At 43.8% G+C, this 12,099-nt stretch overlaps 1 protein-coding gene across 3 annotated transcripts in view; it reads right to left on the reverse strand.

The window, feature by feature from the left end:
- Window positions 1-1,734: 1,734 nt before the first annotated feature.
- The window catches only part of large2 (LARGE xylosyl- and glucuronyltransferase 2), a 140,294-nt gene continuing 129,929 nt past the window's right edge, over window positions 1,735-12,099 (reverse strand). For all 3 annotated transcript variants that reach the window (XM_085277524.1, XM_085277541.1, XM_085277533.1), the window contains 5 exons: window positions 11,082-11,245; window positions 10,717-10,995; window positions 9,830-9,976; window positions 9,537-9,732; window positions 1,735-6,010 (listed from right to left, as the gene is read on the reverse strand). In XM_085277524.1, coding sequence (XP_085133650.1) covers window positions 5,813-6,010; window positions 9,537-9,732; window positions 9,830-9,976; window positions 10,717-10,995; window positions 11,082-11,245 — 984 coding nt within the window. In that variant the 3' untranslated portion in view covers window positions 1,735-5,812. The remainder of the gene's footprint in view (window positions 6,011-9,536; window positions 9,733-9,829; window positions 9,977-10,716; window positions 10,996-11,081; window positions 11,246-12,099) is intronic.

The raw sequence follows: 12,099 nt of genomic DNA on the forward strand, positions 1-12,099 counted from the left end.
GCGCAAGTAAAATCGCTGTTCGTCTTGCTTCCTTGTCGTTAACGGGAATAAGTTTCTAAACCAGCGGGGCCTGTGGAAGCGCAGACCCAACAAGTGATCTTAACAACAGAGCCTCGACTGGCTCCTTTCAACACGGAGAAACAGAAGCTCTGCTTCAAGACATGTCCAAGCTCCTCCCCCCTTCTTTTTAAGGCTGAGGGTGAGGATGGAGGAAAATGGAGGAAATTTGCAACATTTCTCTTTCAGTCAACACCCAGCTCTCACGGCCGTAGGCCAAGGTGGGGATGTAGATGGACTAAATAAATCCTAGAACATTCAGTTAGATTTGGACTGTTCTTCAAAACCTAACTGAACAGGAAGAGTGAACCTTCTCACCCGCCTTTTTTGGGCCAATCATCCTCGACATCACGCCTTTTAAATCTGTGCGCATTCTCCTTTTCGGACTCTTTTCGCGCAACCCACCTCCTCCCCATCTCCACCTCAGACAGAGCTCTATTCAAGCCTCAGTCTGCATCCTCAGCACCACTAGAGGTGTGTGTGTGGGGGGGTCTATCAAAGGGAATCATATTCAGTTCTTCCAAGTGAGCTCTACTTATTAAAAATGGGATACAAACCGATTTCCTGTTGACATTCTAAAAGCACAGCAGCAATAAAAGGGTTTAAAAGATTTGTCCTGTGGAATTTGTGCTTCTGTGCTGTTGTGTGAAATAGATTTCAATACAGAAGTCTTTGCACACGTCTCCTCCCTATATAATCCTTCTGATGCATACGGGATGCCATCAAAGAAGCTCTGCCCTTGTCTTTGAGGAATGTCACAGATCACTTTAATGCAGTGATTTTACTGAAAAGGTTTAAAATAACTGCAGTAAAAAACAGGCATGAAAGGTACTTTGAGGTTTCCAGTAAGTTCTTGTACAGTCTTACACTCACATATGAGCTTGGTTAGCCTACATGCAGGGAAGCTGACTAAGAACTGATAAGCTGTTACTAAGAACACTGGAGGTGTGAAGTGGATGTTCTCCTGCTGTGAAATGGGAGCTTGAGCGATATTACGTCTATGTGTCATGTGCTAATCATGAGATGAAGACCTGCTCTGCATTTGACGATGTAACGCAGAGAAGCAGAAGGGCATACTACACGTATGTAACTATATGTATTTCCATCTTATGCTACATTTTACTATATTTTGGATGCATTTGTAAAAGCTTAAATGGCCCGGGGCACATTGCAGCCCACTCTTTCCCTCATATTCAGAATATTTTGTATTGTCGGCATTTCTGGCTTCACACACACATACACACATATATATATGAATGAAAACATAAATGCTTTTCTAAATGTGTATTCATTTGCTTTTCTACTCTCTCACCCCAATTTGTTAAGAAATGATTCACTTCTGAACAAACTGCAGGCAAAGTTCTGAATCCAATTACTGTATTGTAATTTGCATTAAAAGGGATGAGAGCCATCAGGGGACCTATTCATCCAAAACAATTTGGTTTGTATTTGGAATTTTCACTAGGCCAATTACACACATGGAAGATTCAGCCGGCTTAAAACCACTGACCTTGGCAAATATTCTGAATTCCTGAGGTTCCCAAGACATCCTTGGATCCAAATGCTGCAGCGTTTGTTCATTTAATGCTACTTTAGCGAGCTTGAGGAGTATTTGCATCCTCATGCAGAGCGGAGTCGTGTTTGTCAAGAATGCTGAAAAACTAAATACAGACCAAGTGATAAAAAGGGCAAATTTATTTAAAGCACTTACATAGAAAAATATGATCGATTTGAGTCAACAATAATAAATAGAGCGCCTGACTATCCCCAGGCCCTGTCGGTACAATAGTACAATCAATATCCAGTTTCACAATACAGCAAAGGCACTAGCATTTACCACAATCAACAACACGGCAATAGAGGTGGTGTGGGTGGGAGTGGACAGGGAGCAGGGCTCTTCACGGCACCGTCTGGACTCGTCAAACGGCCGTCACATACACCGTCACTCGTGACCCACCTCCCATGTTTGCCGTATTTGCAGTGGAAATTACACGAGATCTGCTTGAAGTCTTTTCCGCTTGCCTTTCCCTCCCCTCTAAATGCAGGTAGAGATGAAAATTTGTAGAGAATGCTCAAAAACAAAACTACAGCGCGATGCTGCTACAAGCGATAACGCTGCACCTTGGTACTTGTTTTGCTCTCCTGCGCTACAGGGAAGGATGCAAACATCGTGATCAGCCTGCAGGCAGCTCCAACATAACGTTAAACACGGATGCTTCTGAGCATAACTGACCAAAGCGTTCAAATAACCAAAAACTAAACTAAACTGAAGCAGTAGGACTTATCCATCATGTCCAATGCTACATGTCATAACAACATGACAAATGTATTTCATCATACTTTACTGATTGGAAATGTTGGACAGAGCATCATTAAAAACAAACAGAAAATGAATAAAGTCCAACTGAAATAAATATCTTTCTGCAGCACACGGATCAGTTGTGGAAAGTTCAGGAGAAGCATTCTGGTTTGACGGCTGCATTCCAGTTTGCTGCTGTTGGATGTTTACAACTTGAACATGTAGCTGTCAACAGATTTACCGATTCGGACGCTCGCTGTATTCTTGTGATTTTAAAGAAAACCCATTTGTAACCAAGTTATTCAGTTTGATACACGTCAGATATTTTTGACTAGACTGGTTGTGCTCTTAGCTTGGTATCAAGATCTGAACTGGGTGCAGGGTTAGCGTCCCCACTGTAAAGACTAACAAACCACCGGCACAAGATGTCAGCACTGATTTCCACGTGATGACATCCTCAACCACACTTTAAGACTGAATGGACATCATCTTTTGAGAAAATCAGATTTCTTATAATCTTCCTTTTAAAATATTCAGTCACACTGTATTTAATTCTTGATGCTGCACTTTCACGGCTCTGTTACTTTTCTAAATGCATCTGAGCAAAGTGCAAATAAATGTGCATTGGTGGGAAAAAAACTAACCATCTTGACTTTATGAAGCCTCAACTGTCATGGTCTCCGTGCCTGCCGGCCGGCTCCGCATTGCTGCATGTGTTTGTTTTGTTTTCTCTCTCTCTCTGCCTGGGCGGAGCTCACTGTGGGCTCCCGCCCTTGGCCCACACACCTGACAACAATCAGCTGTCATCACCTGAAGCACTATTTGAGGCTGGAGCACAGATCTTCTCGTCGCTGGATGATTGTACTACAGACGTTAGTGATTCTCCCAGCTTATCTGCTTAGTATTTCGTGATTTGTGAGTGACTCCCTTTCCTCTACCACAGACTTTCCTTCCTGGACCTGTGACCTCCCTACCGTGTGAGCGTGTGTGAGTTTGGGCGAGAAGACGAGAGCGAGTGTGAGAGAGCTTCCCCGTGATTCCCTGGAGTTGGATGTTTTCCCTTCACTGTATATATCGTGCACCGGTGTTGTAAATAAACTGTTTTTGGAGACGTCAAACCGCTCTGCTCTTGAGTCCCTACTACCAGTTGTGACATCAACGTACTGAAGCTCTTTTGTGCCAGTAACAGATAAAACAAAACAAAAAAAGCCTTTTGTGTCAGACTTTGACCTGTAACTTTGTTTGGTGGATGTAAACAGCCTTACAAACAAATGTAACACCAAATATTGCTGGACAGGAAGTTTACTGTAATTGCGCTTGATATCCAGTGACCTCATGCTCCGATTTCACTACATCATTAATTCGTCTCCAGTCTCACAGGCCTGCAGGCTCGTCGGGTAAGGAGGAATAACTGGTTGGAGAGTGCTTGGTGGTGGGTGACTGCTGTCCCTCAGTGACGTTAATCACAAAGAGTGCTGCACTGAAAACTACCCTGTCATTTCTTTGGTTGCTAGAAGATTGCCATGGTCACCTGTAGTTCATATGGAAGACTAGTCTGCAAACACTCACTAACTAATCGTGAAACTATCAGGTTTCTGGTTGACCTGAAACAGAGAACGTTAGGTGTCAGAGTACAAGTTGTGCATTTCATTGAAAAAATACAACTTTTACTTTGAAGTTTCTCGGGTTTGTGTCGCACTCCTGATAGTTTTACTATCACTCAGTGGTTAGTTAGGGAGCGTTTGCAACTTGGCATTTCACAACAACAACAAAAAAAAACTACGGGGGACCGCATTAACTAAAGCAATCACAAGGTTGTCAGTGCAGGATGTAGTTCTCCAACTGCACCACCCCTCACCAACGTTATTCCTGTGAGGTTTCCAGGTTTATTGACGGGTCTGAGTGACCGAGCCCGTCGCTGATATCATGTAACAGGCTATGACACAAAGTTGGGAACACTACACTACTTTTTTACTCTTTTCTTTTCTCTGTCAGTAAAAATTCAAGCACATCCTGTGTTCTGAGTTAGCCGGTCAGCTGTTTCATTTTAAATAGCTTCAAATCTCATGTAAAATTAGCTTGGAAAAATATTCAATTTGGCAAAGAGAAGAGGACACAGAAGCTTCTTTTTCCTGTTATAATTCAACGTCACCTCCTGATTAGAAGACTCGATCTGCATCAAAATAATCTGACAACATCCTTCAGATTCTAGTCTGCAGGTAAAGTTGGAATAACAAAAAACTGAACTTTGGCTGCAGAAACATTTCAGCTGGACTTTACGAAAACAGCAGCACAGTGAGTAAAACAGTACAGTAGATGGCACGTACAATCCAGTGATTCAGACACATTATAAATGTAATGGCACAAAAAAATAAGCTCCTGCCCGTCACCGTGCTCCTATTTCAAAGCCAATAGCTTCATCTCATCACTGACAATTATGTGTCGGTGTTGGTCGTGTGAGTTGGTCCCAATTGGTAATGACACATCTCATCAATAATTTTCTGTTTCCAAGGGAGGAATCATGGGAGAAAAATGTAGATTTTTCCAACATGAAAAGAACGTGTTGTGCAACTCTTTACATGCAAGACAGAAGCAAGCGTGACACTGAAGACGAGCTGTAAGCGTGTTGAAGACGTGCCCAGTGATGCAGCTGGATCGCTTGTTCCGTCTCTCTCTCTCTGTCTCACACACACACACACACACACACACACACACACACACACACACACACACACACACACACACACACACACACAGCACATCCCTGAAGCCCACAGAAGAAACTTAAATCGTTTGACCAGGACACTATGGATTTCTTTATAAGAGGTCAGAAAATATAGAAAGAAAAAAAACTGATTCTTGTGTAAAGCCATAATCAAAACATTGTAAATGCAAATGCTCACTATCATTGGTTCAGATTTGCACTGAAGAAAAAAAAAGAAAAGAAAATATTAAATATCTTAGTAAATATCAGGAAAGTGATAAGGCTTAAATCTTTCTCCAGTTCGACGTGCCTCCCAAATATGATTCCTAATGTCGGAAGTTTTTCCCCCAGGTGCCAAATATCCAAATATCCGTGGAGATCGACTGGTTCACTGTGTGTCTGCTTGAAAAAAGCCCTGATTGTCAGAACAAATTGTAAGAATATGGTTGTTGTTTCCTCGCCTTAAAGCTAGTCCCATCAGTTTCCACTCTCATCTATTGTCCCCTTCGGCCGTGTCAGAGTCCCGCGTTACAAATCCGCAGCTGTGCTGTCCTGTTTTGGTTTTCGTCTCTGCGTCCGGTCCTCAGTCACTCCGAGTTGCAGTCGACTGGAGAATTAATGCACAGGAGCCCGGGGATGCTCAAAAGGGCTGTAAAGCTTATATCCACACTCGATACACTCCAAGCCCCTCCAGCGTCAGTACACGTCGGAGCTCGCAGGGCTGACAGAGCTGCTCTTAACAAGTCTACTTTCTAGATGTTTCTCTGGGCAGTGAGGTACTTGAGAGCTGCAGAGCCATACTTCCTGGACAGATCCTGGTGGAACTCATCCTTCAGGGTGTTCAGACAGTTGCGGTAGCTGGAGCTGGAGCGAAATTTAGAGATGTCGAAGCTGGGAGCGTGGGGCATGTGGATCATGAAAGCATTCGGCAGGACCATCAAGTCATACTCCTGAAAAGAAGAAAGAGATGATAAATGGAGAACAAATGCATTTTCAAATGGCTTTCAGCCTCCACTCACAGTTTGGGTAAGTTTATCAAAACACGATGGGACGGGTTAAATACTCCCTTTAAGAATATTAATTTTAGGCTACAGTCACGCGGGGGAAAAGCCAAAAATGATGACCAAAATTATCGTGAGTGTGTACACTGAACTTGCAATCTTTGGTTGCCCAGGTCTGCAACAGGAAGGTGATAAAATGGCAATAACCTGGAGTTCATCTGTTATCAGCTTGAAATTTAATGGGGACAGGCTGGCAATTACATGCAATCTCTTTGTGACAATATGGCAATTAACTGTGATCCATTGGTAAAAAATTGCAAATCTTTCCCATTACACAGAAATTCATATTAAATCTCAAACACACATTGCTCCACAATATGGTGAATGGATGTGGACAATGCTTCATTTTAGATTTAGGCTCCATACTGCATCATGGTTAGATGGCTGCTGGAACACAGTCATTTCCCAGCTTCTGGGATGCATAAACTGTACGTTATCTCCCACGAGGAGCATGGTTTTGGTTCTGCTGGAAGTCTTTTTCCTGTTAAAATATGGCATTATTTTTGTGCCACTATTCTGAGCGCACGTAAAAAAAAATTGCAGGTGCAAGTGTTGCATTTTGAGGAGAGATTTATTTTGAGCGAAGAAAAGCTAAATTTGAGTGAACAAAATTCATTGCTGCGTGCACACACACACACACACACACACACACACACACAATAGCAGCCCCTCTCGCTCAGTTTTGCATTTGCGCTCTCTCCCAATGTGTTGCTCGCGCTCTCAACATTTCTGCCCGTGCGCGCTCAGCTCTTTCTGTACACCGTTATATTTGTGCCACAAACCAGCCAATCACAGACTTGGATGCAAAAAAATTTGATTGGCTGTTCTGGTTTCCAATCAGCTCGAAATGGCGAAATGCAATATCCCAGAATGCATTTCGTCCCAAACTCAAAAAGGCAGTGGCGGAGGAACACAGAGTGGCGGAGTTTGAAATATTACTCTTTCTGGGTCACAAAATAAACTTTAAGATATTTTCATGCGAGAATGGTGCTGTGTAAACTTCAAATCTCTGCTCGATTCATCAAGACATCACACATTTCCATAAGTGCTCTAACGTTTTCGGAGATGCCTGTTACCCACCAGCTGATCGCATAGCTGGACTGGCCACTGGGCATACCGGACATATGCCTGGTTGGCCGATGATGATTTTTCATTTTTATGTTTGTTTGTTTGTTTTTGTAACAGTATAAACAATGAAAGGTGGTGGATTAGCCAATTGGTCATGATCAACTCTGGGCTGGACCAATTACAATACATCCGTATTGAGGGGAAAAGGAACGCGATTCGTCCCAGACTTCAGCGAGAATGAAAAAAACACCAAAGCTGGAGTTATTCTGGCGTTACGCTGCGCAGCTGCCTCTTCTTCTCTCATTCTCCCCCCTCCCTCTTCTGTTGCTATTTCAATCATGAAACTGATCAATGATCAGCTGATCGTCTCTCTTGTTTGCTTATCACCCACTTCGCGCCAGAAACAGGGAACCAGCGGATGTCGCTCTAAACAACAGCACGTTCAAGCTTGATCAGCTGTTGTTAGAATTTATTTAATATTACTTTCTAGTATCAGCTGATGTTTGCTGGAGCCACAGCTGTAAAAGCTGCTGACCATGATATCGGTTTGGAAACATGAAGCTGATACAAATCATACATGTGTACATCACTGTCACAACATCGTTCGTTTTAGTTCAAAGGCTTTATGATTTATGGTGGTGTAGTCGGCCGAATTTTTGTCAGTTCAGCTTCATACATCATGTTTAACCCGAGTTCCCACCCGGTCAGCTGGTGGTTAACAGGCGTCTCCAAAAACGTTAGAGCACTTATGCATATATGTGATGTCTTGATGAATCGAGCAGAGATTTGAAGTTTACACAGCACCATTCTCGCATGAAAATATCTTAAAAGTTTATTTTGTGACCCAGAAAGAGTAATATTTCAAACTCTGCCACTCTGTGTTCCTCCGCCACTGCCTCGTTTGAGTTTGGGACGAAATGCATTCTGGGATATTGCATTTCGCCATTTTGAGCTGATTGGAGACCAGAACAACCAATCAGATATTTTTGCATCCAAGTCTGTGATTGGCTGGTTTTGTGGCACAAATATAACGGTGTAGAGAAAGAGTTGAATGCGCACGGGCAGAAATGTTGAGAGCACGAGCAACACATTGCGAGTGAGCGCAAATGCAAAAACTGAGCGAGAGGGGCTGCTATTGTGTGTGTGTGTGTGTGTGTGTGTGTGTGTGTGTGTGTGTGTGTGTGTGTGTGTGTGTGTGTGTGTGTGTGTGTGTGTGTGTGTGGATAATAGCAAACACTGAAATACAGTTTTTGCACGCAGGAATGAATTTTGTTCACTCGAATTAAGCTTTTCTTCGCTCAAAATAAATTTCTCCTCAAAATGCAACACTTGCACTTGCAATTTTTTTTTACGTGTGCAGAATAGTGGCACAAAAATAACGCCATATTAAAAGAGACTTCCTCCTTCCCACTAAGGATCCTGCTCATAGGGGATCACTGGAGTACTCTCTGTAATTTGATTTTGATTTGATTTGATTTTTATTTTTATTGATTAGCATTCAAATATCTACGTGAAAACAGAACAAAGATCTACCACAAAGCAAGAAAGCATGAGACAAGGCTAATCAAAAGGTATTGGCTGAAGTAATATAGTAGGACTGTTGCCTTATTTTAAAAAAAGCACATGAATGTTGCTATGAAGTTGCTCAATCATTACATTACACTAAAGGCATACAATAATTTATATGACACTGAGTAAAACAAGCATCTGAGATCCTACAGCCCAGCCAGACTCCCACATACTGACTGTGAGCTCATGTGACACACAGATTACAACTGCAATTAAATTTAATTACATTATACATTATGCATATGAGGCACAGACCAAAGACCATCAGCAAGAAGCTTGATGAGAAGGCGATTAATCAGAAATGGAAGAAATATAAAATGACCATTACTCTCCCCTATGTCTGGACCTCCACATGAGCTCTTGCATCATGGGGTGAAGATGATCATGAGAAAGATGTTGGACCACAGACAACAAGAACACCACACTGGACTGATATCTAGCAGCGCTTGCAAGGTCCTCCTGTTTAAGGAGGCACGTGACTTAGTTTTAAAAATCCAAATGATTCAGAAAAGGCTTGGGAGAGAGCTGTGTGGTCATATGAAACCAAAATCAAGCTCTTTAGCATCAACTCGATGTGCCACGTTTGGAGAAAGAGAAAGTCAAGCATAGAAACATTATACTTTTCTGCTAAGGACGGGACAACTTCACGGACATCTGAGTTGACAAGCGAAAGGATTTACTTAAATCAGTTTATAACTGATTACTATCCCCCCACCGCACCCAGTCGTTCTTCCCCTGCCATCTTTGACTAGATTATTGTGTACATGAGCACGTTTACCTGTGCATCCAGCTCCATGATATGGGACACCTTGTTCCAGCCAAAGCCCACAAAGCGCTGGTCGTACTCAGGACATTCTCTTCTCACCACAACGTATGGCTCAAAGTCTGGCTCCCACTCCACCTTATAGGGCGTGGTGGCCGTTCGCCATTTGGCATAGTTGGTAGGTGCGTGACCCTTTGGCCACACATGATACCTGTGACAGGCAGGAAGAAGGAGACATTGCCAGTTAAATAATCCTCCAATCATCATCGACTGATCAGAAAAGTTCATTTTGGTTTGTAATTAGAAACCTGAAGGTGTAGAGAGTCCCCATGTCCAGCATGGAGAGCAGCTCGGCTTTGGATTTGGGGAAAGACAGACGGTAACGAAGGGTCTCGAAAGCTGGAACCACCAGAGCCTTCTTTGTGTGAGCCATGTCCATCTGCACCACAGACTTTCTGCAGCAGCAAACAGGAAGTGAGAGGCAGCTAAAGCAGCACGTATCTACCAACAGGGATGACTAAACCCTCGAAAACAGGATTGCAGTCTGAAAGTTCAAAGTAAGTAAAACTTCCAGAAATGCCATGAATAATATATAATGAATGATTTTTGGTTCTTGGTTAGGAAAACTACTCCAAAAGGATTTTATGCAGGACTCATGACTCACCTCTAATGCTGGGCTCAGACTACACAGCACTTTGTGATCAGTGCGTCTCCTATTAGGCGGATATAATCGAGTCAAAAACACTCGCAATGAATTGGCAAATAGACAGAAATCCTAGACCGAATCATGGCAGGAATATCCTGGTGAAAAGGAGGGAAACGTCATCTCTTCTTTGTCCAATAATAATTTTAAGGAGTGTTAAAATATGTCTACTCTTGTTTTCAGTTCATCTTGTGTAGCAGGAGAGCGTCCTCACTGAGGAGCAAACACCGTTTCCACTCGCAGCAATAAGGAAAATGAGTCAGCGCAGAACCAACGGATGTCACAGCGCAGCATTACAACCTCTAAGCACAGCGGAAAGTCAAGGTGTAGGCATCAGAGTTCATTACTCTATTTTATTTTAGTCAGTGGTAAGGTAAGGGTATCAGAAGTACAGTTATAACACCACATCTGTATGTAACACTCTTCAAAAAAACAAACAAAAAAAAAACAAGCCATGAAAAGGTTTTTTTACAACAGGACAGTTGGACTTACCTCAGGTAATCATAGAGACCGTACATTGGCAGGAAGTCCACGTCAGTCAGGAACACGTAGGGTGTGTTGGCATTCTTCAGGGCCACGTTCCTCACCAGGTTGACCGGGTAGAACTGGCCCTCCTTGTAGACAATGTGGTAACCCACGTTCTTGCGGTTCTTGAGGACCTCGGAGGCCTGGGCATAACGCAGGAACTGCTGAGCCTCAGCGTCAGACATGTAGAGAGCTAGGCTGATGGGGCCTTCCCAGTGCTTACAGATGGCTTCCAGCATCTGCAGCCTGTAGCAGGCACACACGGTCATTTCACACATTTTAAAGCACACAGATCCAAGCCAGGAGATGATTACAGTACATGGGTTCAGTACCTGTCCATGGAGAGCTGGGCCACCAGAGTGATGTCAGTGTTGTCCTCAGTGGGCGTGTAGTCATACTGCAGGAAATACAGGTGAACTCGGTGCACTGTCAGTCGCTCTCGACGGAAGTCGTAACACTGATCGTCCTCGTCCAGCTCCTCCAGAGCCTTTTGTAGCTGAGCAAAAGTACACACAGTTACAACATCCATCCATCCATTCGCTTCCGCTTATCCTTTTCAGGATCGCGGGGGGCACTGGAGCCTATCCCAGCTGTCATGGGGCGAAAGGCAGGGTACACCCTGGACAGGTCGCCAGTCTGTCGCAGGGCCACAGTTACAACAATTAAATGTCATTTTCAATTTCCTTTATCTTCTAACCCAACGGTCCCCAACCCCCGAGCCACCAGCCGGTACCGGTCCGTGAGTCGTCTGTCATTAGAATAGAATAGAATAGAATAGAATAGAATAGAATTCCACTTTATTGTCATTGCACATGTCATAGGTACAGGGCAACGAAATGCAGTTTGCATCCATCCAGAAGTGCTTTAGCCATGATATAGATATATCTTCCTTCCTGTAGATGTCCTTTATGGCAGGAAGTGGTGCTCCGGCGATGCGCTGGGCAGTTTTCACGCCCCTCTGCAACGCCTTCGGGTCCGAGGCAGAGCAGTTCCCGTACCAGACTGTTATACAGTTGGTCAGGATGCTCTCGATGGTGCAGCGATAGAAGTTCACCAGGATGTCTGAGGACAGGTGGTTCTTCCTCAGAGTCCTCAAGAAGAAGAGGCGCTGGTGAGCGTTCTTGACCAGCTTGGAGCAGTTGGTCGTCCAGATCAGATCCTCGGAGATGTGAACTCCCAGGAACTTGAAGCTGCTCACACGCTCCACAGCCGTCCCCTTAATGTAGGTGGGCGGATGTGGGTCAGCATTCCTCCTGTAGTCCACGATGAGCTCCTTGGTCTTCTCAGTGTTAAGCAGCAGGTTGTTTGTGTCACACCACTCACCCAGACGATCCACCTCCTCCCTGTAGG

The sequence above is a fragment of the Mchenga conophoros genome, linkage group LG1 (genome assembly GCF_057382185.1).
Source record: "Mchenga conophoros isolate Kocher_MC1m ecotype Shallow Benthic linkage group LG1, M_conophoros_male_GT1.1, whole genome shotgun sequence".
Lineage (NCBI taxonomy): Eukaryota > Metazoa > Chordata > Actinopteri > Cichliformes > Cichlidae > Mchenga > Mchenga conophoros.